The 25322-nt window shown below is 44.0% G+C and overlaps 1 protein-coding gene across 7 annotated transcripts in view; it reads left to right on the top strand.

Annotated features, from left to right (window-relative positions):
* Positions 1 to 25322, top strand: part of MEGF11 (multiple EGF like domains 11) — a 345431-nt gene that overhangs the window by 83419 nt on the left and 236690 nt on the right. For all 7 annotated transcript variants that reach the window (XM_083411873.1, XM_083411869.1, XM_083411871.1 and 4 more), the window contains exons 4-5: positions 5689 to 5790; positions 7534 to 7634. In XM_083411873.1, the coding sequence (XP_083267999.1) occupies positions 5689 to 5790; positions 7534 to 7634 (203 nt within the window). The remainder of the gene's footprint in view (positions 1 to 5688; positions 5791 to 7533; positions 7635 to 25322) is intronic.

Here is a 25322-nt window from a genome sequence, read left to right as displayed (position 1 = left end):
CTTCTTTAAGTAACATAAACAGCTCTTAGTGGCATTCTGAAGTTCATTATGCTTAGATTTATTAAGGTGTTGTGTGCGTGCATTTTTTATTTTTTTTTAAGGATGTTGATCACGCAGCACAACAGGCTTTGAGGGCAAACGTGGGTGGAGATGGAGCCTGTGATTTGGTATTGTTTGCAGTTGCACAGCAAAGTACATTTCAAGCCCAGGAATACAGTATTGATTTTGTGTGAAGGGAGTCAGCAAACCAGAGACCCAATCAAGGAGAAACAAAAATTAAATACCAGAATTGATTGGCTGCCCCGGCCAAGATGACTGTGATACTTAGATGGTAATAAATCAGCCCAAAGAGATTGAGTTAGGGTGAGGTCAAGAGGAGCAAACAGGATCATAAAATAATAATCAAGATGACGAGGGGGTTTATGTTAATAAAAGAGTAGTCTAAATACGTTCCGCTTTGGCATATTTGCCAGCAGGATATCTCATTGCCCCGCGCAGACAAAAGAGAGGTCAGCTCTTAGGACTGACATTTTGTTGGCTGACAAACCAGATGCTTAAAGCCCTGTGCCCAAAGCACTGTAGGGTATACTCCTGCACACACAAAGGTTTTCCAGTAGGGGTGGGGCAGAAATACATTTTGGCATGAAACTCTCTAACTTGCACTTCCTGAAACAATGTGCGAACCAATGTACTTACCCTTTGGCATTTTCATTTCTCTGAATTGTGCACTGCCATTCTCCAACCACATAAGGTGTATTAAAATGTGTATATTGGGGGAACTCAGGGCTATTTTTCTAGAAAAATGGTGCTGGAGCTCACCATGAACCTTGTTCTCTTAGAATGGCAATGGAACCCACCTGAGAGGTGCTGGAGCTGAGCTCTGATGAGTTCTGGCTGGGGGAAAAAAGCCCAGGGCGAAACTATGCATATATTAGTAAAAAAATGCATTGTACTGGGAGATAGTCCTTGCCAAAAATGGTGTATATCAGGAGAAATGCATTTGAAATGCATATTTTAGGGAGGATCTGTATTGAAAAGATTTGGAAAGCATTGAAAAAATGTGCATTTTCAATTGCCATGCCAAAAGTTTCCCTGTTTTATTAGCATTTTTTTTAAAAAAAAAATTGTTTTGTTTTCTTAATTTTCCATGCCAGGATGGAGCAGACCCATGATTGAGTGCTTGCTGAACCCACATGCAATGGGCTTAGGTTAGACTAATAGAACCATAGAATTGTAGAGTTGGAAGGGATCCCAAGGATCATCTAGTTCAACCTCCTGCAATGCAGGAATCTCAACTAAAGCATCCATGACACATGGCCACCCAACCTCATCCGTTCCTCATAAGGCTTGGTTTCCAGACCTTCAATCATCTCAGTTGCCCTCCTCTGCACATGCTCCAGCTTGTCAATATCCTTTTAAAATGGTGGTGCCCAGATTTGGACACAGTATTCCAGGTGTGGTCTGAGCAAGGCAGAACAGATCAGGACTATTACTTCCTTTGATCAGGACACTATACTTCTGTTGATGCAGCCTAGAATAGCATTAGCTTTTTTTGCTGCTGCATCATGTTAAGCTTGTAGTCTACTAAGATTCCTAGATCCTTTTCATATGTACTACTGGCAATCCAGGTGTCTCCCATCTCATATTTGTGCAGCTGGTTCCTCCTGCCTAAGTGTAGACCCTTTACATTTGTCCCTATTGAAAGTTTTGTTCGTTTTGGCCTAGTTCTCCAGCCTGTTAAGATCATACTGAATCCCGATTTTGTCTTCTGTGGCATTGGCTGCCCCTCCCATTTTATAGGTTGACGCAATGCTAAAGTTTTTCAGGGAATAAACAAACAAACAGAGAACCCGCTGCTTAACTCACAATTTATGGTTCTCAATTACTGGTTAATTTCTGCTACAAATTATCTTGGATTAAAATAGGTTCTGTTTAAAATGAGCAAAAGTGAAAAATCAAGCCCCAGAGACCTCTTTCCTGTTTCTAATATAAAAAAGCCTTGTGTTTGATTGGTGTGCCCATCATTTTGCGGTGCTTGTGCCTTCATCATCAGAATGAAGTGCCGGGAAGCCTCGACAGCATTATGTTAATATGTGCTTTTAATTAGCCTTTTTTGTACACAAGTAAAAGCTGAACAGTCCCAGGAGGAAGAATATCTGATATGGTTTTATGTGAGGGCATAGAACTTCCCCCCCGATCCCTCGTTTTTTCTTTTTTATTAATGGTGGCAAGCTTCAATCAGTTTACATTTTTCCATTGCTCTTTACAAGATTTCCTTTTTTCTTGGTTCAGAAGCTCCGTGTCAGAGACAAAGCTTTGAAAATCACTTGCCTGTTCTTTCAGTGTTCCACATCGTGAGGGCAGTTTGTGACTTGTCCAGACTTGGAACCTGATGTCTCCCCCAACATAGCCCCTACTTCCACAGCTTGTAGCCATCAGTAAGCCCAGAAATGAATACTGGTTTAACTGGATGGTGGCCAGTTTCAGCCTGCAGGCCTGCAAATTAAGGACACACATTGTTTTTGGTGGGGTGGGGGCTGCTGCTTTGGTTCTGATGTCTCAGTATTTATTTATTATTTATTATTCATTATTATTCATTTATTATTCATTAAGAAATAATACCTGAGTGGCGTACAATATAACAAACACGATAACAATAAGTTATGTTAACGCAAATAAAACACATTGATCCAGTGGGGCAGGCATGCCTAACTTCACCAAAAGCAAGGTGACTGAAGGCATGGTTGCAAAAAAATGTTTTTTGAACTGGTGCTAGCAGCCCACCAGGGTCCTTCGTACTTAAAAATGGAGTGATTTCTTTAAATTAAAGATGGTCTTTCTAGTAATCTATGGCAACTAATATGAGAAGTAATTTATCAGGAGCCAGAGTCAGGGGCAGGTCAGCAATAATACACCTGGTGTCAGTGAAGTTAATTCTTTTTCAAAGGAACCAAAACAGCACAAGCCTGGTGATCACAGTAACACTTCCCAGGAGGTCTTGTCCCAATGAAGCAGTTGTGAAGACTGAAGGTCTCTGCTTTCCCACCACTCCCTAAGGCTCCTCCCCCTGTTCCTTCCCCAGTAGCCTAAGGCTCCTTCATCTTGTCTCTCTTTACTCTGCCCACTTCATTTATCTGCATGTTCTGGAAGACCAGAAGGGAGAAGGGCTTGTCGCAGGAGGAGCAGGAGACCCCCCTGGCTTCTTCAGTAGCCTACCACATCTCAATCTCCTGGCCTCCTTCCTCTCCAAGCCTCTGTTTCTGCCTCTGATTCTGGACTGCTCTCTGCTGCGGCTTCTTCCTGCTCACTAAACCCTGTTTCCTCTTCAGCTTCCTCCTCCCAGTCTTCTCCCTCTTACCACTCTTCATCATCCGACCACCAGTCTCCTGGCTCTGAGCTGTCTTCCCCCAGCTGTTCCCTTGGGGGTTCCCCAGCTGGTGTCTCCTACCATTCCTGTGCACTCAGCCAGTCCATGACATAATGTTTCACTTATTTCATGATCTGGAAAAGCTTTGGCCAATGTGAGCATCTATCTAGCTTTCATTTGCTATTGGACCAATTAGCCCAGTATCAACTTTTTAAAAACCCTGGACAGCCTTAGCTGTGCGGGTGGTTGACCATTGTTTGGTGACACAGAGAACCTAAAACAATTAAAGTAGGTCATTCAGGATTTTATTTGGGGAAGTCCTCTTCTGCTGCAGGCCCTCCTCCTTGGAAAATGTGGGGGGTGTATATTTACACAGTTCTAAAATGCACTTTACAGAGCAACATGAGGAAAAAAGAGAGTGCTGTGCCCCACAGAGTACAGTCTAAATTTGAATGAATATGGGTTGTTGCTGCTCCTTAGCTTTCCAAAGGTATTTGACTGTCCACAGCTGGAGACTGGGTGCAGGGCTAGGTGGACCATTCTTGTTTAAACTAGAAAGATGTTGCTGTCTTACACACAGGGACAAGCACACACACTCTGCCCCCTGGCCCTGGCTTCTGATGAATTGCACTAAGCACTGATGCTATCTGCTTGGGACCTCAGTACCTGAAGGTGAACCTCCTTTCAACCTGCCTGTAATTCTAAGGCCAACTATCAATGTGCTCATCTATCAGAAACAAGGCAAGAGTCAGCCAGAGAAAAGGCTTTTCTACCTGTGTCCTCCCAGTTAAGGAATGCCTTCCCCAAGGAGACTTACTTGATCCCAACTTTGAGCTCTTTTACACAACAGGCAAACTGTTTTTTTGTCCAAAAAAACATTGTTCTGTTGGTTCTTTTTTTAATTGCTGTTTTATTGCTGATTTGTTTTGCTGTGTTTTGAGTATTAACTGTGTGCTCATTCTTTTAGATTGTTTTGAACCACCCTGAAATTGATTTTGGTGAAGGGCAGTGGATAAATGTGTTAGCCCTGTAAAGTAATTAAGGAACTTTGGGAAACTCTATATAATGAATTTAAAAATGTATTTTTTTAAAAAAAAAAAATATTTCCCCCAAACACCTGAGATTTTTCTCTTGGGGATGGTAACAACAGAAGTCCCCCCAAAACCAAAAGAGTTTATTACTATTCGCCAGGGGTGGGCAACTCCCAAGAGACTGCGATCCACTTACAGAATTAAAAACTGGCAGTGATCTACCCCATTTTGGGGGGGGGGGGGTTCAGGTCAAAGTTGTTGAGCCACTCACCAACAAATCACTGGGGAAACAAGCAGCCTCACTCAGTAAACTCCGTCTTCCGTTCTGCAGATCGTGCAATAATGGAGGGCGGGGCAGGAATAGATTTTAGCAACGCTAAGGAAAGGGACCCAGCAATCGACCACAATCTACCAAAACCACCTTCCCCCCCCTCCACCTCTTTCCCCCTTTTCTTCCTAATGTCTCAACAAATGAAACTGATCTGTAAAAAATGTTACTTGGGGGGAAAAGAGAGAGAGACATTGCACATACTTTTGTAAACCAAGAAAACCTTTAATAATAATACATTAATAACAACCACCACCACCACCTCACGGGTATCTACCAGTTGATCGTGATTGACCTGTTGGACATCCCTGCTATATGCCACTGCTGCAGCTAGAACCTTATTGGCACAAAGGTGGAGAACAAGTATAGTACCCACTAAGGAAGAAGGGCAGTGTAAAATGTCTGAACGTGTTGAACTGGCTGGTCTGACGAAGAAGTATAAGAGAAATGGAGATAAGGAATACAAGGAGGAATGGATCATGTTTATTGAATATTTCAAGAGCCAGTATAAACAAATACATAGCCTAGCAGGTCTCAAGTAAATCCAGCAGAGTTGAAAGAGATAGAGGTTTTTAACAGATAACAATTTGGATGATTAAAAAAATGTGGATTACGCAGAGCAGTAGAAAAGCAAAGGAAGCAGGAAAAGGGTGGAAGGAAAGTCATATATGTTATATGTATACATGCTGTATTTGGTACGAAGTTGTAAGTGGGACAGGGGGAGCAGGGTTAAGTATGCTCTCTGTTCCTGTTTTTGCAAATAAAAAAAGGATAAATATTCCAAACAAATACATGCTGGGTCTTTGGGAGACCTTGGAGGGCCAGAGTGATTTGCTGTGACTTGTAACCTTCACATGTTGCGGAGAGCAGGAGCTTTAATATATGAGCGATGGAGAGGGGCAGGGGGAGCTTTTACAGGCTAATGACCCACCTTTTCTCCCCCTTTCATTGTCTGCTTCCAGCTATGCCGTGACTGTTCAGGAATCGTACTCACATCCCTTTGATCAGATCTATTACACGAGATGCACGGATATCCTGAACTGGTTCAAGTGCACTCGACACAGGTAAGTGGCGATCGGAAGATATTTCAATCTCCCTCTACCGTTTCATCTTCTCCACATTGCCTTCTTTTTATCTAAGCCTCGGTGATGCTCTCAAGATGCTGAGGATAAATATAGACCTCTCTTTGCCAGAATCCTCCTGCAAAATTAAAGAGGTTGAAATGGAATTTTTTTCTTCCAAGAGAACTTGCTCTTTTTTTCTTTTTCTTTTTTGTTGTTGAAAACATGACCAATCTGGTATTGTAAATCTGCAATTAATTTGGGTTTATTATTATTTTACCTTTTTTGGAACGAAACAAAAAGTTTTGATTTAAACTTAAGTCACCCAATTCAGAAGGAATGAAATGTAAATATCCTGGGGGGGGGGGAGTGCAGAGAAGAAGAACTCAAAAAAGCACCTCCCTCTGTGAGGAAAGGTTACATTTGAGGGTTTTTAGTTTAGAAAAAAAGGTGAGTAAGGAAGGGGTGTGGGGAGAAAAATGATAGAGTTGTTTAAAATGATGCATGGTGATTAAAAAAGTGGACAGGGAAGGTTTTCTCCTAGAACCAAGGGCCATCTAGTGACGCTGAGTGTTGTGAGATTTAGGGTAGACAAATGAAGCAATTCTTCACACACCACAAGGTCAACTTTGGGAGTTGCTACAATAAGATGTGGGATGCGGGTGGCGCTGTGGGTTAAACCACAGAGCCTAGGACTTGCCAATCAGAAGGTTAGCAGTTCAAATCCCATGACGGGGTGAGCTTCCATTGCTCGGTCCCTGCACTTGCCCACCTAGCAGTTTGAAAGCACGTCAGAGTGCAAGTAGATAAATAGGTACCGCTCCGGCAGGAAGGTAAATGGTGTTTCCGTGCGCTGCTCTGGTTTGCCAGAAGCGGCTTAGTCATGCTGGCCACATGACCCGGAAGCTGTACGCCGGCTCCCTCGGCCAATAAAGTGAGATGAGCGCCACAACCCCAGAGTCGGTCACGACTGGACCTAATGGTCAGGGGTCCGTTTATCTTACCTTTACAATAAGATGTGACGACATTTGCTGACTTGGATGTGATGATTTTCCCAGAGGCATCTGGTTGGTCACTGGGAGAACAGGATGCTAGACTAGATGAGCCAATGGCCTGGTACACTGGGGCTCTTCCTGTGTTCTTAACTGAGACCTGAATCACACGTGTGCATACATAACTAATAAAGTATATGCATTGGACGACTGCAGCTGTGAATCATTGATTCCAGTGAAAAACTTGGTGCTTTGAGATGCTACAGCAAGAATGTCTATTCAAATGGAAGCCATCACTTGATAATTGCAGTCATCAAGTGATGAGCATACATTCACAGATTACCTGTGATATAAAACAGACTAATTTTCTGCATTTTAGCAGCAATATATTTAATTTGAAGTTCAAATATGAGTTGCACTTCGGTTCACAGATGGTTCAGGAAGTGCAAAGCAGGTAGGTTTACATTAAAATGTGGACAGGAACCAAATTTTACTCCTGTTCCTTTTTAGAGACAGTCAATGGATTTTGACATTCTTATTTCCACAGAGAGACACACACAGAGAAAATTGTTTTAGAGTATGAATTGAACTGTAGAGTTTGAAATCTGTATTGATCACACACACACAAAATATATATATCAAAAAAGATTTGAAAGTAATTATTGAACACACCCTCCAGGCAGTAACACAGTGCAAATAGTATTCTGAGTGTGAGCATTGATTTCCAATGTGTTCTTTCTATCTCACAATTTAGAATAAGTTATAAGACAGCATATCGGAGGGGACTGAGGACTATGTACCGGCGACGATCGCAGTGCTGCCCAGGATATTACGAGAGTGGAGACTTCTGCATCCGTATGTACATGAGTTTTGCTGGGTTGGTAGGGATGTGGTGCTGGCACTGGACCATTTGATACAGTTGCTGCCCAACTTTCCAGATGTGTGAATTGAAATTTTAATTACAGCTTGCATTCCTGCGCAGTCAGTGAGTTTGTGCTGGTACCAGCAGGCCAGCAGTACTGGGCAGCAGGGAAGGGACACTGGCATTGTGCACCATCTCTTCTTTCTGCAGTGCAAGGTCTGGGGCAGGGGTCTGCAACCTTTAAGACAAAAAGAGCCACTAGGACCCATTTCCGAAGGAAAAAAACCTGGGAGCCGCAAAACTTGTCATTATAAAAATAACGCACGCACCACCCCCATGCAACGTCACAGCCAGTACAGCGCCCGCCACAGTGGGGAGTGTCGGGGCGCACAATGCACCTCCTCCCCTTGCTAGTATCCGCCCCAGAGCCGCGGCAAAGGTGTAAAAGAGCCACATGCGGCTCCGGAGCCACGGGTTGCAGACCCCTGGTCTGGGGTAACCCACCTGGAGTAGTGGAAGGAAGCAGGAAACTGAGCTTGTCAGCTGAGGGTACTTTCAGGACTCTGGACAGCTCCCTAGGATGTTGACCTGCCCAAACCCAACTGAGTCAGGATATCCAACTCACCGACTTATTTTATTTATTTCAGCAATATATATACTGCTTAATTACAAAAATCTTTAAGTTGTGTAGAAGTAAAGATTTAAAAAATCAGTTAAAACTATAAAAAAATCAGAGTTCGGTCAAAATAGCTGCTGAAATAATATATTTTTTTAAAAAAAGTACTCAGTTCAAGTTCAACAGGAAGAGAGGCTTGCTGTTCAACTGGAAGGGAGTTCCATAAAAGTGAGCTCATAATCCTGAACACATGGTCCCTGGTGGATATGAATGAGTCATGCATCTGAACCATGGGAGACCACGGACAGTGACTCCCCCAAAGACCACAGTGATCAGGCAGGGATAGAAGGGAGTGATGTGGTCCTTAAGGTATCCTGGATCCAAGTTGTTGAGGGCCTTGTAAATTAATACAAGAGCCTTGAACCTGACTTGGTAGTGTATGGTCAGCCAGTGCAAGCTTTTAAGCATAGGAGTGATGTGCTAGTCTTTCTCCACCGGCAGTCTGACCGCAGGATTTTGCACCAGCTGAAGCCACTGGATCAGGCCCAAGGGTAGATTCACATATAGTGTGCTTAAAAGCTCTTGGCATGACAACCAAGAATTGCAAGAGATCTTCAGAGAGTTGTGCCTGCAGTTCTAGACCTGGTGGTGCCTTTGAAGGCAGGCATCCCAGTAGATGACCCTGTCATTGGAGTGGTCTGGGATCTACGTGGGTCATGAATGGCGCATGTGTGCATTGGCCCTTGCATATTGGGGAAAGAGATGGAAATGGGGAGTCTTTATTCCCCAGATGGGCTGGTGAGTTGTGAGTGGTTCCTTGAAGTTCCAGGTCTCCACTTTGATGCTATCTGTAGATACAATTTGTGTGGGTTCTTTGGTGATAAATCCTCTCTGACAACAAGCCACACAGTTCTAGCCAGGGCTGATGGGAATTTGAAGTCCAAAATATCTGGAGGGCACTGGAATGGGAAAGGCTGAGCTGCCTGGTTATTTCACTGTGTTACCTCGGAAGATACTGATTTCATTTTAATATTTTTGGGCCCTGCTTGAAATAACAAGTGTGAAATTTGCATCCCAGGGAATTGCAAGTATTACAGAGAGAGCCTCCTGTAAATAGCACATTAAAATGTAGTTTGAAAATTGCTTTTCATAGAATTAATAGTTGGTTATGCTGCCACAATTCCCAGGCCTGTTTTCCTGATAAGGAATGATGGATGTTTCATGCCGGAAACGGTTCGCTTAAATGTAGCAAAGTCAGTCGGACAGCGGTTGCACGCTTGAGTTATGTGGCTAATTATATCGCTAACTACATGCACACAGTAATTTTAAATTCTCCGGGTTGCCAACTCCTGTGACTTTGTCTTGTTGCTTTTTTAAAGTCGCGTTCTTAAAGTGTCAGTATTATTTTTTACGGGAAAGATTCTAGCCCTCATGGTTTATGGATGCAAAGTCTCTAAAATCTCATTGTTCATACAGGTTGGAATTCTGAAAAGCCAACTGCTTCGCTCCTCATCTCTGATGTGTAAACACAATGTTGATTCCTGCAATAAGATGAGATAAACAACACCCTTTATTCTGGATGGAGCAAAGTTTATTCTCTGCCAGTGGATGTTCAGTTGCAAGGTCATACCCAGAAAGCTCCTTTTAATCTCTTCTGTCCCCACCCCACCAAGCACCAGTCATTTCCTGTATATCTGAAAGGAGATTTTGCTGCCAATGTTTCCTCTTATGGGTGGTGGTGACAGCTCTCTGGGCTCTCAGCTGAAGGCCTCCCCAGTTTTGAGGCCCTCTTTAATTTGGAGAAGACAGGGATTGAGCCCAGAGGCTTACCTAGGCTCCCTTGCACCCTTGTAAAAAAGTTGTATCAGCACCTCCAAAGCTGGGAAAGACCATGGACCAGAAACTAAAAAAGTTTGCTTTTCATCACCAGTGACTTCCTCTGATGCCATTGGAGTCAGATCTGCTTTCCTCCTCCTCCATTATCATCAATCTGTCTGTCTACCGCCCTCCCTCCCTCCACCACTCTACATGGCAGCTTGGTTCCAAGAATTCAGTGTATACACGAAAACGCATATATCCAAACTGCTCCTGCATAAGCTTCCCTAGCCTTCTGAATCTGGTGCATTCAGCAGGCCTTGTCACCCTAGCAATACACAGACTTTAAAAGCCAGTCTTTCCCTGCCTGGAAAGAGCTTTTCAGCTTTCTTCCTTGCCTGCAGAATTTCAACCAACTGGCTTTTGACTGTCTATGGTTGAAATCACGCAAATTAAATGCACAGCTGAAGTCCAGCAGAGGCGTTCTGTCGTAAGGTGGCCATTCATAGGACTGGGCGTTCTCCCTTCACTTGACCTTGTAAAGCCACTTTTGTTGGCGCTAACTGGAGTTAATAGTGTGTGACGAGGGGAGACCAAATCTCATGGAGCATAAAATGATCAAAAGAGCTTACTTTTTAAAAAAAGTTTCCATTTTTTTTGAAGTTTTAGATTAAAGACTAATTGGTTCTTCTTTCATTAATAGTAGCCTTGCTTTCTTGTAAAAGTTTTTTGGGTTTTTTTAAAGATGGCTTTCTAATTAAGTGCAACACATTTAGATGACTGAGGACCAAGCTGCTGTTTCTTTATAATAATAAAAAAATATCTCTATTCATAGTTTTCTTTCTGGTAGCACCAAGTCAGGATTCCTTGCTGCGGTCTCCTAATCTTACCCCTTTTTTCATCTGTGCTCTACAAAAGGCAGGCTTCTGTGACTGTTCTTTATAGTGAAGGCTGTATATTCTGGCCCGGGTGGGGAAAAAGATTATTATTCAACGCTTATAAAGTGCCTAATATTTCCTAAGGGCTGTACATATAAGACAGTCCCTGTCGGCAGGCCCATTATCTAATAGACAGGATACGAAAGGAAAAACGAATGGGGAGGGGAAAGAAAAGCAAGCACTGGAGCAGCTAAGAAGAGCCTGCTGGACCAGGAGAATGGCCCACCTAGTTCAGCATCCTGTTCTCACAATGGCCAACCTGATGCCCCAGTGGGAAATCCATAAGCACAGCTAGGTGCAATAGCATTCTTCCCACCTGTGTTTCCCAGCGACTGTCATTCAGGGGCATGCTATCTCTGACAGCTGACCTTCTCTGGTTGATGGAAGAGGCCAGGTTGTTGCCTTCCCTGCTTGCCCTGGTGTTCTTTCTGAGAGATAGAGAGTGGAACCTTGTCTCTCTGTCTGCAAACCTACATAATATTTCTTTAAAATACAGTTAATTCTAGATTTTGGAAGTAACTGAGTGGGTGGGGTGAGTGTTTTGCAAGTGATTGAAGCCCTACTGTTCAGACTTCTGGAAATTCTTGGATAACCCTCTGGCTTTTAGAATTTTGCCAGGCATTGCTCACATGTTTTAAATTCTATCTTCCTTCACAACATGGTGCTGGGATGGTGGGAAGGTCTAAGTTTTTATTTCACTCTAAGCACATTCTGTGTCTGGTTGCTCTTGGCTACTGCGTGTATTTTTTCCTGTATTGCTTTTGAGCTTTTCGTTCTTGTCGATTAGGTTCCATCCCCATTGGCAGACATACACACACACACACACACACAAACACACACCTTCTTACCTGACTGGGCTGGAGGACATGCTGCCTGGTGTGAAGTCCTGAAAGATTTAAAAGCAACGCTTTTGAGATCATAGCCGAATGCTACAACCTCTTTGCAACCACCCCACATTCCTTTGCTCCTGTTGGGCTTGGCTATATTTCAGCCGTGTCTGTGGCCGTGCTGGAGGTTCACTTCCTGGGACAGGGCTCTTCCATTATGGATGAGTGCTCCCCCCCTCCCCATTACAGGGAGACCATCAATCTCATTTTACTACGACATGATGGATGGAAGTTGGTGGCTTGAGGTGAAAGGAGTTCAGTGAATGAAAGTGCTTTGGTAGCTTGGACACAAGAGATGTGAAACTAGGAACTAAAGAAGTTTGATATCCCCCTTTTTGTCTCTTGAATGGGAGATCTCAAGTAATCACCAAGCATGAAATCGCAGCTTTGTCACTCACACTATCGACCAAATAGTCGAAGCGGGTTGGGGGGTGGGGATGAATTATTTTGGCTGACTTTTCGCTCTTTAACAATTCCAGTTTGCATGTCAGAAAATATCTGGAATTAAGGATTCATGTTTTGCACGAATGCTTGAGTTGATCTTTGCTGCCATTCATTTGATAATTGGTCACCTAGGTATTTGGATGTCTGTGAAGACTGATGCTGTTTGGCAGGGCAATCTATCCTTTGGAGGAAGGCACTGACTAATTTGGTGAGCAGCTAGTCCTTATGATTTTACTGGGAAGACAAGGGCTGCAGGGGAATATTGCTTGCTGGCCATTGAGCCTCTGAGTTGGGTATGCAACAGAGGTGGGTATTAGACAACCTATCCCTCCAGGGGACCTTAGGGACCATAGTTCTGTGAGAGATGCTTATTGATTATCCCTCTAGAAAGTATTGATTATTGTGCTCCTTGGATACAGTAAGATAAAAGGGTCATGGATTCATCTTTGCTTATGGATGTCTGTAATAACCAATTAAATGTGACATAGTGGGCTGCATGGTAGGCTCTGCTAACACCTTTCTTGGCTTAGCAGTAGCTATTGGGGCTGAGTATGGGCAGAGGTGAATTTAGGGCAGCACAACAGGTTCCACCGTACTGGGCGCTGAACCTAAGGGGTGCAGGGCATCTCAACTATGACCTAGTGAATTGAGCAGAACAGAAGGCCAGAGGTGTGTCTGTGTGTGTGAGTGTGTCAAATTTTGGGCTTGCACAGGGCGCCACTGAAATTTGAAAGACCAAAATCTGTCATGGCAGGAGTTGAATTAGGCTGTAGTGGGTAAGTGGGATGGAGACTTAAGCTTTCCGCATTGCTTCCACCCCATGTGAGTGGTGCAGCAATAAAGCTGCCGGCACATTTGCAAACTAAGCAGGGTCCAGTATGGTTTCAAATGGGATGGGGGACAGTGCAGGAAGTAGGGCTAGAGCAGGCATCCCCAACCTGCAGTTCTCCAGATGTTTTGGCCTACAACTCCCATGAGCGCTAGCTAACAGGACCAGTGGTCAGGGATGATGGGAATTTTAGTCCAAAACATCTGGAGGGCCAAAGGCTGGGGATGTCTGGGCTAGAGGATCTTTGGGGTTCCTTCCGACTTTACAATTCCATGGTGATATGATTTTAATGGCCTTTTGAAACTACTGTTGGTGGTGCTGGGGAGGCAGGCAACCATGCTGCACCTGCCTCTCTGTGCCCCTCCTCCACATTAATAGCAATTCAGAGATGGGCAGTGGAATTTTGATTGGGGAAATGATTCACAAAGCAACAGCTTAAAAATAATAATGATGTGTGTAGTGAGTTTTCAGAAACAGCATACAAAGACTAAAGAAACAAAACCGCCACAACTGTGTGGAGCGCATTATGGCAGTTAGAATAAAATAAACAGCAGGCTCAGTACAGTTTTGCAGACAGCATAATAAAATAGTTTCCGTGAAGGGACATTTTGGAAGTAAGAGTTACATATCGATAATGCAGCCTCGCCGCATAGAGGCATGTGTCTTTGGGGAGACTATGCAGTGCAGTATTTTTATTTATAAAGCATATTCTAGAGGCTTTTGAGACCTGACTGCTTTTAATGAGAGGGCTGGTGCTGTGCTGTGTTTGTTGTAATTATTTGTATGTTTTAAAAGATCTGAGAGGGATCTTCAATTGTTTAATTATTTTTCTTAATGATTACTTTCTTCTTCTTCTTCTTCTTCTTCTTCTTCTTCTTCTTCTTCTTCTTCCTCTTCTTCTTCTTCCTCTTCTTCTTTTCTTCTTCATGTTTTTAGCGCTTCCTGTTTTATATGCAAGTTGCCTTGTGTCCCTTGAGGGTAAAAGGCAGGATATAAATAAATATATAATAAAAATATATAGAGACCATACAACATCAAAATGGTCTCATTTCATAACTTCTCTTTTCACACAAACTCCTATAGGAGGTCTCCTAACATCTTCCAGCACCCATAACAAACTACAGTCCCCAGGATTCTTTGGAGGAACTCATGACTGCTAAGGTGGTATCATAGTGCTTTAAAGGCTACAAGCCATAATGGCTATATTGTATTCTGTCTCCACAGCTGGAGACAGCAATGCTTCTGAATACCAGTTGGTGGAAACCACAGGAGGACACAGTGCTCTTCGCTTCAGATCCTGCTCACAGGTTTCCTGTTGGGGCATCTCATTGACCACTGTGAGAACAGGATGATGGAGTAGATGGGCCACTAGACTGATCCTGCAGGCTCTTCTTGAGCTTTAAATGTCTTGTGTGGATGGACTTTGTTGCTGGTGTAAAAGAATTAGGTGTCAGGATTCCTCACTGATCTCTTGCAAATCATCCAGAGATCATACTTGTAGAGCCTGATCTACCATCAGCCTATGACAGGTGGCAGAGCCTGTGCAGGTGAGCCTGGCAGAGTCTAGAGTAGGTTAGTTTTTCCACATCCTGATGCCACCATGGGTGGTAACCCTAGATGTCACTTAGTTCTTCAAATGCAGAATACTGGAACCCTTGCTATGATGATGATAATTTTATTAATTATACCCTGCCCTTCTGGCTGGGTTTCCCCAGCCTCCCTGGGCAGCTTTTGGCACATATAAAAACATAATAAAATGTCAAACATTAGAATCTTCCCGATACAGGGTTACCTTCAGATGTCTTCTAAAAGTTGTGTAGTTCTTTATCTTCTGGACATCTGATGGGAGGGCGTTCCACAGGGCAGGTGCCACTACCAAGAAGGCCCTCTGTCTGGTTCGAGGCTGCTTTGCTCATGTAACCATATACATCCCTCTGAACAATGCTGGCTGCTCAGGAGGGACCCTGTTTTCTGGAAAGAATGAGCTATGTGTTAGTTTCTGTTTCTCACTGTGCAGCTGCTGCGTGGAGTCACAGGACTCTGTTTACATTCCTGGGATTCCATACTATTGGAGTCTCACGGGAAAGGGAGACGGGATGTGACGTTAGTGGTTTCCTGTTTCCTTTGTTCAGTTGCTCTCTGCTTTCATAGAGAGAGGATGTCTTTTCTGTTCTGCGTAGTTTAGAAATAAAACTCTTTACAATGTGGCCAAACCTCTCGTCTCTTCCCTGTGCTCGGAACCCTGCTGGATAGAATGTGCCTGAGGCCTTGGAGGCGATTTCATACGCTCGGCTCGGAGGAAGATGAGGCCGTATCGGCTTGGCCGAGCAGAGTTCCGACACTATGTATCTCCTCCTGTTCTCCAGCTCCCCATGATTATGCTTTCTCTAGTAACACAGCAAACTGCTTTATACTGGTCTATCTATCTCATCACTGTCCACACACTGACTGGCAGCTGCTCTCCAGAGCTTCAGACTGGGGTCTTTACCAGCCCTACGTGGAGATGTCAGGGATTGAACTTCCTACAAGCAGATTAGATGCTGTGCCACTAAGCAGCAGTCCTTCCCTGTGAAGTTATCCAGAGTTGTATTTGAAAACAAACCACACACCACAGGCCATTAATTTGCACACAAACATGATTTAGTGTATTCAGTTTGCAAAGGTAAGCCTTTTGGCAAAGCAAATGCATAAATTGCAGAAAAATCTCCCCCCACCCATTCCCCGCCTCCAATACACAACAATTGTCCTCTTTTTAAAGGCTTTTAAAATTGTTTAGACTAGATTAGAGCTCAGGGTAGCTTTTTGATTTCTTCCTTGATGCTTAAAAAAACCCCACATCCTGGAGCTCTTTTGTCCTGTGTTGCCCTCTGAGCAGAGACACTAATTGAAGATCTCCTTCTTCTTTTTTTGTAAAGAAGAAAGAAAAAGGGAGGAAAGAGCCTCCAATTTACTAAATGGATCTCTTTTTGTTCTGAGGACCAAGCCTTTGTTAATCCTGTCCTTTTCAATCTTTGTACTCTATCAGGTTTATATAAAGCATCTGCAGAGAACTGGTAGCCGAGTTTGTGTTGGACAACAGGAGTGGCAATGATCTAGGCACCAAAGGAGGAGGGGATGGCTTGTTAGGAAACACTTCTGCGAAATTAAAGGAGGTAGTGGACTAATAATATATATAAATTATGTATATATATATTTATTAGACTTATTAGTCATGTGTTAGACAAAGGTCTCCAAGCGACTTATGACATATTTTAAAACATCAGCGTAAGTAAAAAAAATATGCACTTTTTTCCTAGCACATAGAATTCATTAAAAAGCACACACAAAGAGAGAAGCGGGGTGGGTGGGGAGACACCTTCATTATTCTGCTTTTGGCAAATACTGAAGACACACCTTTTCTCTCTGACTTTTGACGCTTGAGATAATATTTTTAGGATCCATTTTATTTTTGTAGTTTTAAATTGTTTTAAACTGTTTTTAATAATGCATAATATTGTGTTTTAATTGTTATAACCCACCCTGGGACCTTAGGATGAGGGGATGGTAATAAAGTGTAATAATAATAATAATAATAATAATAATAATAATAATAATAATAGTTGGTAGGGATAGGCTCAGTCAGCAGAGCACGAGACTCGTAATCTTAGGGTCGTGGGTTCAAGCCCCACGTTTGGGCAACAAGATTCCTGCATTGCAAGGGGTTGGACTAGATGACCCCTGTGGTCCCTTCCAGCTCTACAATTCTATGATTCTGTTATTCTAAGTAATAAATTTAAAATGTAGAAAACCAAGGTGGTGCTTGGAATACAGCACAGGTGACTGTCTGGAACCCTGAACAGAGAGGAGTATTTCACATTGCAATGGTTTGCAGAGCCTGCTTCTGTTGTTGAATTTCCTAAGCACCGCCCCCCCCCCCAGCTGTCAACATTTCCTTTTTTTAAAAGGGAAATTCCCTTATTCTGAATAGGATTCCTCGCAAGAAAAGGGAAAAGTTGACAGCTATGCTCCTCCCCATGTGTTTCTGGTCTGGGACCCTGTCAAATACCTTCCTTGGCCGTCTGCATTGCCAGTCAGCATTGCTGTAGTGCATTTACACCTCACTCTTCGCTACCTGAAGTAGACAAGGTGGCGTAAGTAATGCATTATTTGGGTTTTAAAAAATCCCACCGGGAGGCTCTCTCAATGAAGCCATATGGCCTAATTGTTAAACAGCTGGACTGTCGAAATAACCATTCCACAAGCCTCCCACCATCTGCACAAATTTAATTTTCTTTCTGTTTGGGGAATAGGCTGGTATATTACAGCGACAGGACGGTCAAGCGATCTTCTGATTTGGAAAGTGAAATAAGGCTGAGCCTTCCCTTCTCGCAACCACCCTGCCTGCATGCGAGAAATGCCAGCTCAGCGTTTTTTGAATTCTCTGTATCTTATTTCCACCTCACAATCCTGTTAGAAAACATTTGGGAAAGGGGCAAAAAAAACAACAACCACACATCTTTGATCATAAGGAGAACGTTAAAAACTTCCAGCATTTTAGCAATTTAAACACGTTTCACTGTGTAATGTCTTTTTTTAAACCTCCTGGAGAAGTGCCCATTAAAAGTTTGCATCAGTTGCCTTTGTGCAGAACGCATCTGGGTGTGTCAATCAGCACTCGTGTCTTACCAGCGCTGCTATTTAAATTAACAGAAACAAGACATTTCATTATTTGGAAGCATTCCTCACATGCAAAATAAAATAAAAATAAAAATTCCTGGACTGCTTAGGCAGATGCACAAAATGATTTCAAGGCTAAAGCAGACTGAAGACTCACAGATCTAAGAACATGGGGATGTGGGAGACTGCCGCACACCAAATCTGAAATTGGTCAGTATTGTGTGTGCTTGCTTTATTCAACTTGGTGTCCTTTGGGTGTTTTGAACTACAATTCCCATCAGGCTTAGTCAGTGAAATGGAACTGTCTACTCCAGTACAGCCATACTGTTTAAAACAATTCTTTAATGGTTAATTGTTTGCAATTCTAAATGATGTACGTAAAAGTGGTCCACAGAAAATGGGACAATAAAAAAAAATACAATTAAACCAAACACTACCTTAAAATGCTTGCTGGAACAAGAAAACCTGAGCCATGTACCTGAAGTTCAGCAAAGTGTGTGCCTGTCTGGTCTCAGTTCACAGGCTTGGGACCACTGCACTGAATGCATGGCTTCTGGTAGTTAGGAGCAGTGCGTCTGAGCCATGAGGGACTGCCAACAGAGACTCCCATTAATTGGGCATGTATAATCCCGTGATGGGGTGAGCTCTCGTTGCTCGGTCCCTGCTCCTGCCAACCTAGCAGTTCGAAAACACGTCAAAGTGCAAGTAGATAAATAGGTACTGCTCCGGCGGGAAGGGAAATGGTGTTTCCGTGCGCTGCTCTGGTTCGCCAGAAGCGGCTTAGTCATGCTGGCCACATGACCCGGAAGCTGTACGCCGGCTCCCTCGGCCAATAAAGTGAGATGAGCACTGCAACCCCAGAGTCGGCCACGACTAATGGTCAGGGGTCCCTTTACCTTTATGAGGGATCAAGCGGTTCTTAAGATATCCTGGACCCTCCTTCCTAGAAAGAACTCTTTGTAACTGAGAACAGATAGCTAGGGTTTGCTCTCCCCTCCCCCTTTCTTCCCAATCCCTTTTGCTTTTGTGTTGTGTCTTTCAAATTGTAATCCTAAGGGCAGGAGCTGTCATTGTAAAGTGCTCTGGGAGCCTTTTGGGAGAGGGAGTGTTGACATGCTGGTGTCTGCATTTTTTAAACCCTAAAGGCAGGGAATCTGTCCTTCCAAATGTTGCTAGACTACAGCTGTCGCCACCCTAGGTTGGCCTGATTTGAGTTGGAGTCCAGCTGAACCGGGGTGGGGTGGGGAGCAGGGCTGCATTTAGGTTTGATGAGGCCCTAAGCTGCTGAAGGTAATGGGGCCCTTTATATGTCCAGCTGTCCTTTGTCAACAACAAATTGCCGCTGTTTTTGTGTTGGATATATGCTATATGGTAATCTATGGACCTAATAGGTATCTAAAGCCATTTGCACATGTTGCCATGCAACCAGTCCATGCAGAATGTAGGTACCCTATATATAAAAGGTAAAGGTAAAGGGACCCCTGACCATTAAGTCCAGTCGTGACTGACTCTGGGGTTGTGGCACTCATCTCGCTCTATAGGCCGAGGGAGCTGGCGTTTGTCCGCAGACAGCTTCCGGGTCATGTGGCCAGCATGACTAAGCCGCTTCTGGCGAACCAGAGCAGTGCACGGAAATGCTGTTTATCTTCCCGCCAGGGCAGTACCTATTTATCTACTTGCACTTTGATGTGCTTTCGAACAGCTAGGTTGGCAGGAGACCCTATATATAGAAATGAGCAAACCAGTGACATTTTAGGGAGCAGGCTAGCAGGCAGGGCCCATTACTTACATCATAGGATCCTACACAACGCAAAACACTGTTGCTGTATGTAGGTTTTATTTTTATTTTGATTTATGTTATATTTTGGAAATGTATATCCAGTTTTTTTCCCTTTAAAATTTTTGGGAGCCCACCAGAGAGTGGGCCCCTAAGCTATAGCTTGTTTAGCTTATACATAAATCTGGCACTGGAAGGGGGGGGTTCTCAGGTTCCCCATCCCTGTTACATCAGAGTCTAACTCCTGTAACTTTAAGGATGCTCCTGATGCTGCAGTTTGGCGCTAAAGGTGGAGAAAAAGGCTCTGTGTCTCTGCTCTGTATAGGTTCTGCTTTCTTCCATTCTGTGTGCTCAGGGTCCGTTCCCGCCCCCCTTGTTTCCCCAAAAGATCCTGCAGGCTTCATTGCTAGTCTGCGCGGGTGTGGGCAACCATGTTGACATCGCGGAGATCAATAAGGTCACATGAAGCAGAAATGACACTGTGGGAAATAAAACACACGCTTACAATTAAAGGTGGGGTTCTTTCCCCCGCCCAGCACCCCTTTCCCTCTGTCCATCTCTCTCAACCGCAATAGATTTATTTCTGCTTTTTTTGTTCCGGAAAACTTCTTTGTCATCCTCTCTTAACAAAAAAGAAAAAGAAAACACAGGAGCTGCCTAAATCAAGATGACCTTTAAAAAAAAAGGCTCGATGTGCACGGTCAAATTTTGAGATACCATCTTTCCCACTTTGTCCTTTTGTATTCCCGACCAGCTGTGCCCCTCTTTAAACCTGTCCCCTTGTTCTCCACCCGCTTTCACCAGCCATACAATAGCCCTGAACTTCAGGGAGGCTAAAAAAGAACAGATCTCCCCCAAACATTCCCTCATTGATTCCAGAGGGGCAGCTGCTCAAAGCTGTTCCCCTCCCCTCCCCACCATCCAGTTTTTAACAGAAATGAAAATGAATCAATATCGCAACAAGAGGGCTGGAAGTGCCTTTGAAGAATCCCGATAAATAAAAGCCTACGACGGCAAAGCTGGCTCATTGGTCACAACCTAATTAAACTCCCAGATGTTAATTGAGTCTTTTGGAGCTTGTCTGGAGCTTCAGCAGTTGCGGAGAACTGAGTGGAGTTCTTGCGATTTAAACTTCCGGAGAGTAAATGGGGCCATTTCCCAGCTAAATAATCTGTTGTGAAACGGTCACAAGGCATGCATGTTGCAGGCTTTCCAAAGCTGGGGCCCTCCAGATGTTTGGGTATCTAGGGCTATGTCAACAAATTCTTCTGTATTTTTTCCAGCCATTTATTGATCAAAGGGGAGAGGATTTTTTGGTAAGACTCCCATGCATCCCATGAATGGTGCAGGGTTTTGTGGCACTTGCTTTACTTTTGAGGTGTGGCCTTTTTGCAAGTGGCCTTTTTCTTTATCCTGCAAAACATCTCACTGGCTGGTGCAAAGGTCTCAGGACCACATGTCTTCCTAGGACTGAAAGAGAAGACTCTTAAGTGGTCTGTGTTATAATCTCTCATTTGGTTAATAGCCCACTTTATTTTGGCAAGGCCCCACTTCATTCCACTTATCGCCTTTTTAAATCAAGCCAGCTCTGGGCTGCTAAACAGTCTCTGTGTTGTCCCAGTGATGCATTATGGCCAAGAGAAAACGCATTGGCACCTTCTTGGGAGCCAAAACTAAGGATGTGCATTTAAAAATAGCTCCTGTTAAGATTTGCTAGCAACAGCTGCCCACACCAGGTGAAGGGTTCCGTATGGCCCTCTCTGTACTTGATAAGAGCAATGCCTCTTTCGTCTCCCATCTGGAACATAACTCTGTGTGTTCTGAGAGCGTTGCTATGTGTTAAATATGCCTGATTTCTTTTGGATGTCTTCCATATTTTGAATCTATGATGCGTATGAGAAAGAAGGATGCAAGGAAGCTGAGGATCTCAGGGCTGGACAGTCTCTTCCTGTGATCTTATCCTAAGTACTAGGAACACAGGAGGCTGCTTGAACTGAGTCAGAACATTGGTCCATCTAGCTCGATATTGACTGGCATTAGCCCTCCAGGTTTTCCAAACAGGAGTCTTTTCCCAGCCCTACCTGGAGATGCTCAGGGTTGACCCTTCTGCATGCCAAGTAGGTGCTCTGCCCCTGAGCTACAGCTCTTCTATTCAGGAGGGAGGTGCAGAATGGTGGGCACCAACATATTGTGTGAGATGAGAGACTCTATCATTTACCCAACAGCATGCTGATCTGTGCTGTGCTCAGCCAGAGGAGTGATACAGGCCATGCCCAGAGTGCTTATATTTCATTGTGGATAGACTGTGGGGAAGCACCAGAGCTCATAGGTAGCTGACCACCCTTGAGGTCCTCCAATGTGGCTATGTGTAGGGCAGCTGTGCTGGCTGGGGCTGATTAGAATTGAAGTCAGAGTTATAGTGGTTCAGGGTTCTGAGGCTTTAGGGGGCGGACAAAGACTGGTTACTAATTTTGCAGCAGGGCCCCAGCAGAGTCACTCTCCCTAACATCCCTAGTGCCTCCCAATCAGCATGAAAGAGGAGCTTTTTAGTCATTGAGAAGTAGTCTTCTCACCCTTTGTTCTGAGTAGAACCAGTCCCAGTGAAAGGAGGTGTCACGGTTCAGTTTATGGGTGGTCGAAGTCCCGGCTGAGGACGTTGGGACCGGGGGCAAGATGACGGGGTGGGAGCAGTAACGGAGTCTGGAAGCCAGGAATCCAGAAGTCAAGGATCCGAGGGTCAGAGAGCCAGGAGTCAAGAAGCCAAGGGTCCGAGGATCAGGAAGCAAGGAGTCAAGAAACCAAAGGCAGGAAGCTTGTTGCTGTGGCAAAGAGCCAAAGGGGAATGCTGATCCCTTCCCAGCTCTTGCCACCAGGTGCTGTGAGTTACCAATTGGCCTCACCTGTGTGGCCACACCTTGCCTCTTCAGAACAAACTTAGGAAAGCCCCAGTCCTGCGAAGCCCTGCTGGTCACAGGGCCTGGCTCCGGCACACACTCCTGACAGGAGGTGAGTCAGTCATTAAGGGTTAGCTCCTAGGGTCAATCTGGAGAAGGCACATAGGAAAAACATTAAGGGTGAATTGTTCTGTATGCCCCAAAGCTAAGCATTTTGGAATAATGAAAATGAAAGGTGCTTCCGTTTCAAGAGAATGGTGTGCAAGTTTTTTTACGTACAATGGAACTTCAAGCAAAAGGCAAATTAAGCCACTTCAAAGGGAAGGTACTGGAACACCCCAAATCATTTGCCTACATATGGGCCAAAATAAGAGTACTTCTAGCTGAAAGGCAGCACATGGAGATCTGCATTGACCATTGCAGTATATCCCTAATAATAGCATGATTGTGTAATCTTAGAAGGGGCCGTGGCTGTGAGTATTGTTCTGAATTTTCTACTACGCTACTAGCTGTAGTCTAAAGCATATAGAGGACACCAGGATGGGGTAGGGAGAGGGAAGAGTATGTCAATATTGCTTTCTCTCAGGTTCATCTTTTTGAATTTTAAGTTCAGTTTGCGCCGTCTCTGCAAATACTTGCAATTCTTTTTAAAGTCTGCAGTTAAACTTGTACTCATTTTCAGCCACATTTCATCCATAATAATTTGTGTGCATATTTCTTGCAATATATACACTACTTTGTCTACTATATGCACTTTTGCAAGCTGTTTCCATCGACAGAATTCATTTTTGCATGCTAATATACACTTCTTCCTTTTTGGTGCACTTTTCAACAAGGTGCACATTCATTGGTTGGAGAAATGTAAATTTCACAGAAATTTTGTGTTTTGGTTCAGGAAGCACAAATTTGGTATCAAAATGCAAACTTGGGCCAAATGCCTTACCCACCACTTCCTACACCAGCTCCATATGTTGATGACTCCTTTTAAAAATAATAATTTCCTGTTCTGTTCTCATGGCTTGGAAGGAGGAGAGTAAAGTTAGGTGAGTTGTTGCAAAGGATTCTGCCAAAATTCGGAGTTTATGGCCTCTTGACACATGCATACACACACAGGATATGGAATGAGGCCTTGCTTCCAAAAGGAAGTGAAATGACGGAAAAACTTTATAAATGATAATATTGTTGAACTGCAGGGGAAGAACAGAAGAGAGGAAAAAGTTTAAGCACATGGATTCTTGAGTCACGTGCTGTGCTGATTCAGCAGGTATGCTAACTACATTATCCCATTGAAGACGTTCGTAATTCATCGCTAAGTGTACTAATGGCAGTTTAGGGCCGTGTGGCCAGTAAGTTGGCCATCTCTTGGCGGATATTAAATGCTGGGAATAATAAAGGGGAATGTTATTGTATTAACTTTATTGATTTAGCAGGATTGATTGAGCCTGTCTCCCTGCGGAAGAGGGAGGGGATTTGCTTTTTTGCTGGAATGGCATCATTTTCCCCTTTCTTTGCTTCTTTAAGCCAGTGGCTTAGAACCCTGGCTGTGCTCACATCCAAAAGTTGCGCTATTTGCATATCTCATTTACTGTGTCATTAGCAAGGCGTTGTAGCTCTGCACATGAGGGAGTTGGCGTGTGTGGTTCCTTCACTCTTTGTGTCTGTATTCGATTCCCCACTCTGTCCTTTTATAATTTGGAACTGTGTGTCTTTTTGACAGCCCAGTCATAGACACATAGAATTGTACCTTTGGAAGAGACCACAAGGGTCATGTAGCTGAACCCCCTGCAATGCAGGAGTCTTTTCCCCAACGTGTACTTTCACATTTAAAAGTTCTGCACCCGTGCTAAGTCTTATTACTATGATTATATTACGCAGCTGTATGTGTATGTACATAAGAGTTGTTTTAAACTGCTTTTAATATTGTGCCTTAATGCTGTAACCCAGGCATCCCCAAACTTGGCCCTCCAGCTGTTTTGGGACTACAAATCCCATCATCCCTAGCTAACAGGACTAGTGGTCAGGGATGGTGGGAACTGTACTCCCAAAACAGCTGGAGGGCCAAGTTTGGCAATGCCTGCTGTAACCCATCCTGGGACCTTTGGGTGAATGGTTGTGTAATAGATAAATAATAGTCATATTTGAAGCACTTTGAAGCTCTATATAAATGCTTAATAATGATGCCACCACTGTGGCTGCCCCCCCCCCCTTAAGAAGTTGCCTTAAAGCAAGTCCATCTAGCTCACTGACTGGCAGCAGCTATCTGGGGTATTAGGCAGGGAGCCTCTCCATGCCCTACCTGGAGAACCTGGGGATTGAACCTGGAAGCTTCTGCATACAAATCAGGTGCTCTTAGCTATGGATGTTTCTCATGAACACCGGAAGCTGCTTTCCACCAAATCGTATCAAGCACCCAGCATTGTCTGTATTGTCTAGCAGTGGCTCCCCAGAATTCCAGACACCCCTACCTCAAGTTGCTGGGGATCGGACCTGTGACCTTCTATATGCAAAGCGTTTAGTTACTCACGCAGGCCTGCAAAAAACCCTGTTCCTGAGCAGTTGCTTTAGCAATCTTTGGATTTGAAAATTGGCACCAGGGTTTGGAGGGTTGGAGATTAAGATGTGTTAAGAGTTGGATTTAGTCCGCCGGCATGTTTCACTGTGGCTTGAGCTGGAGCCAAACTGGCGACTGCAATTAAAAAAGGCAAGAAGCGATAAACATCGAGTGGATCTGTTTTCCCAGCTCCCATCTGTAGGCTTCCTCCCCCCCCCCCCAGTTTCTTTTTAAATTCCATGCTGAGGAATGATTGCTGCATGACCTTGAACGC

Source organism: Podarcis tiliguerta (genome assembly GCF_965153285.1).
Source record: "Podarcis tiliguerta genome assembly, chromosome: 14".
NCBI lineage: Eukaryota > Metazoa > Chordata > Lepidosauria > Squamata > Lacertidae > Podarcis > Podarcis tiliguerta.
Note: the sequence above shows the minus strand (reverse complement) of the source record. Positions and strands in the feature narration are given on the sequence as shown.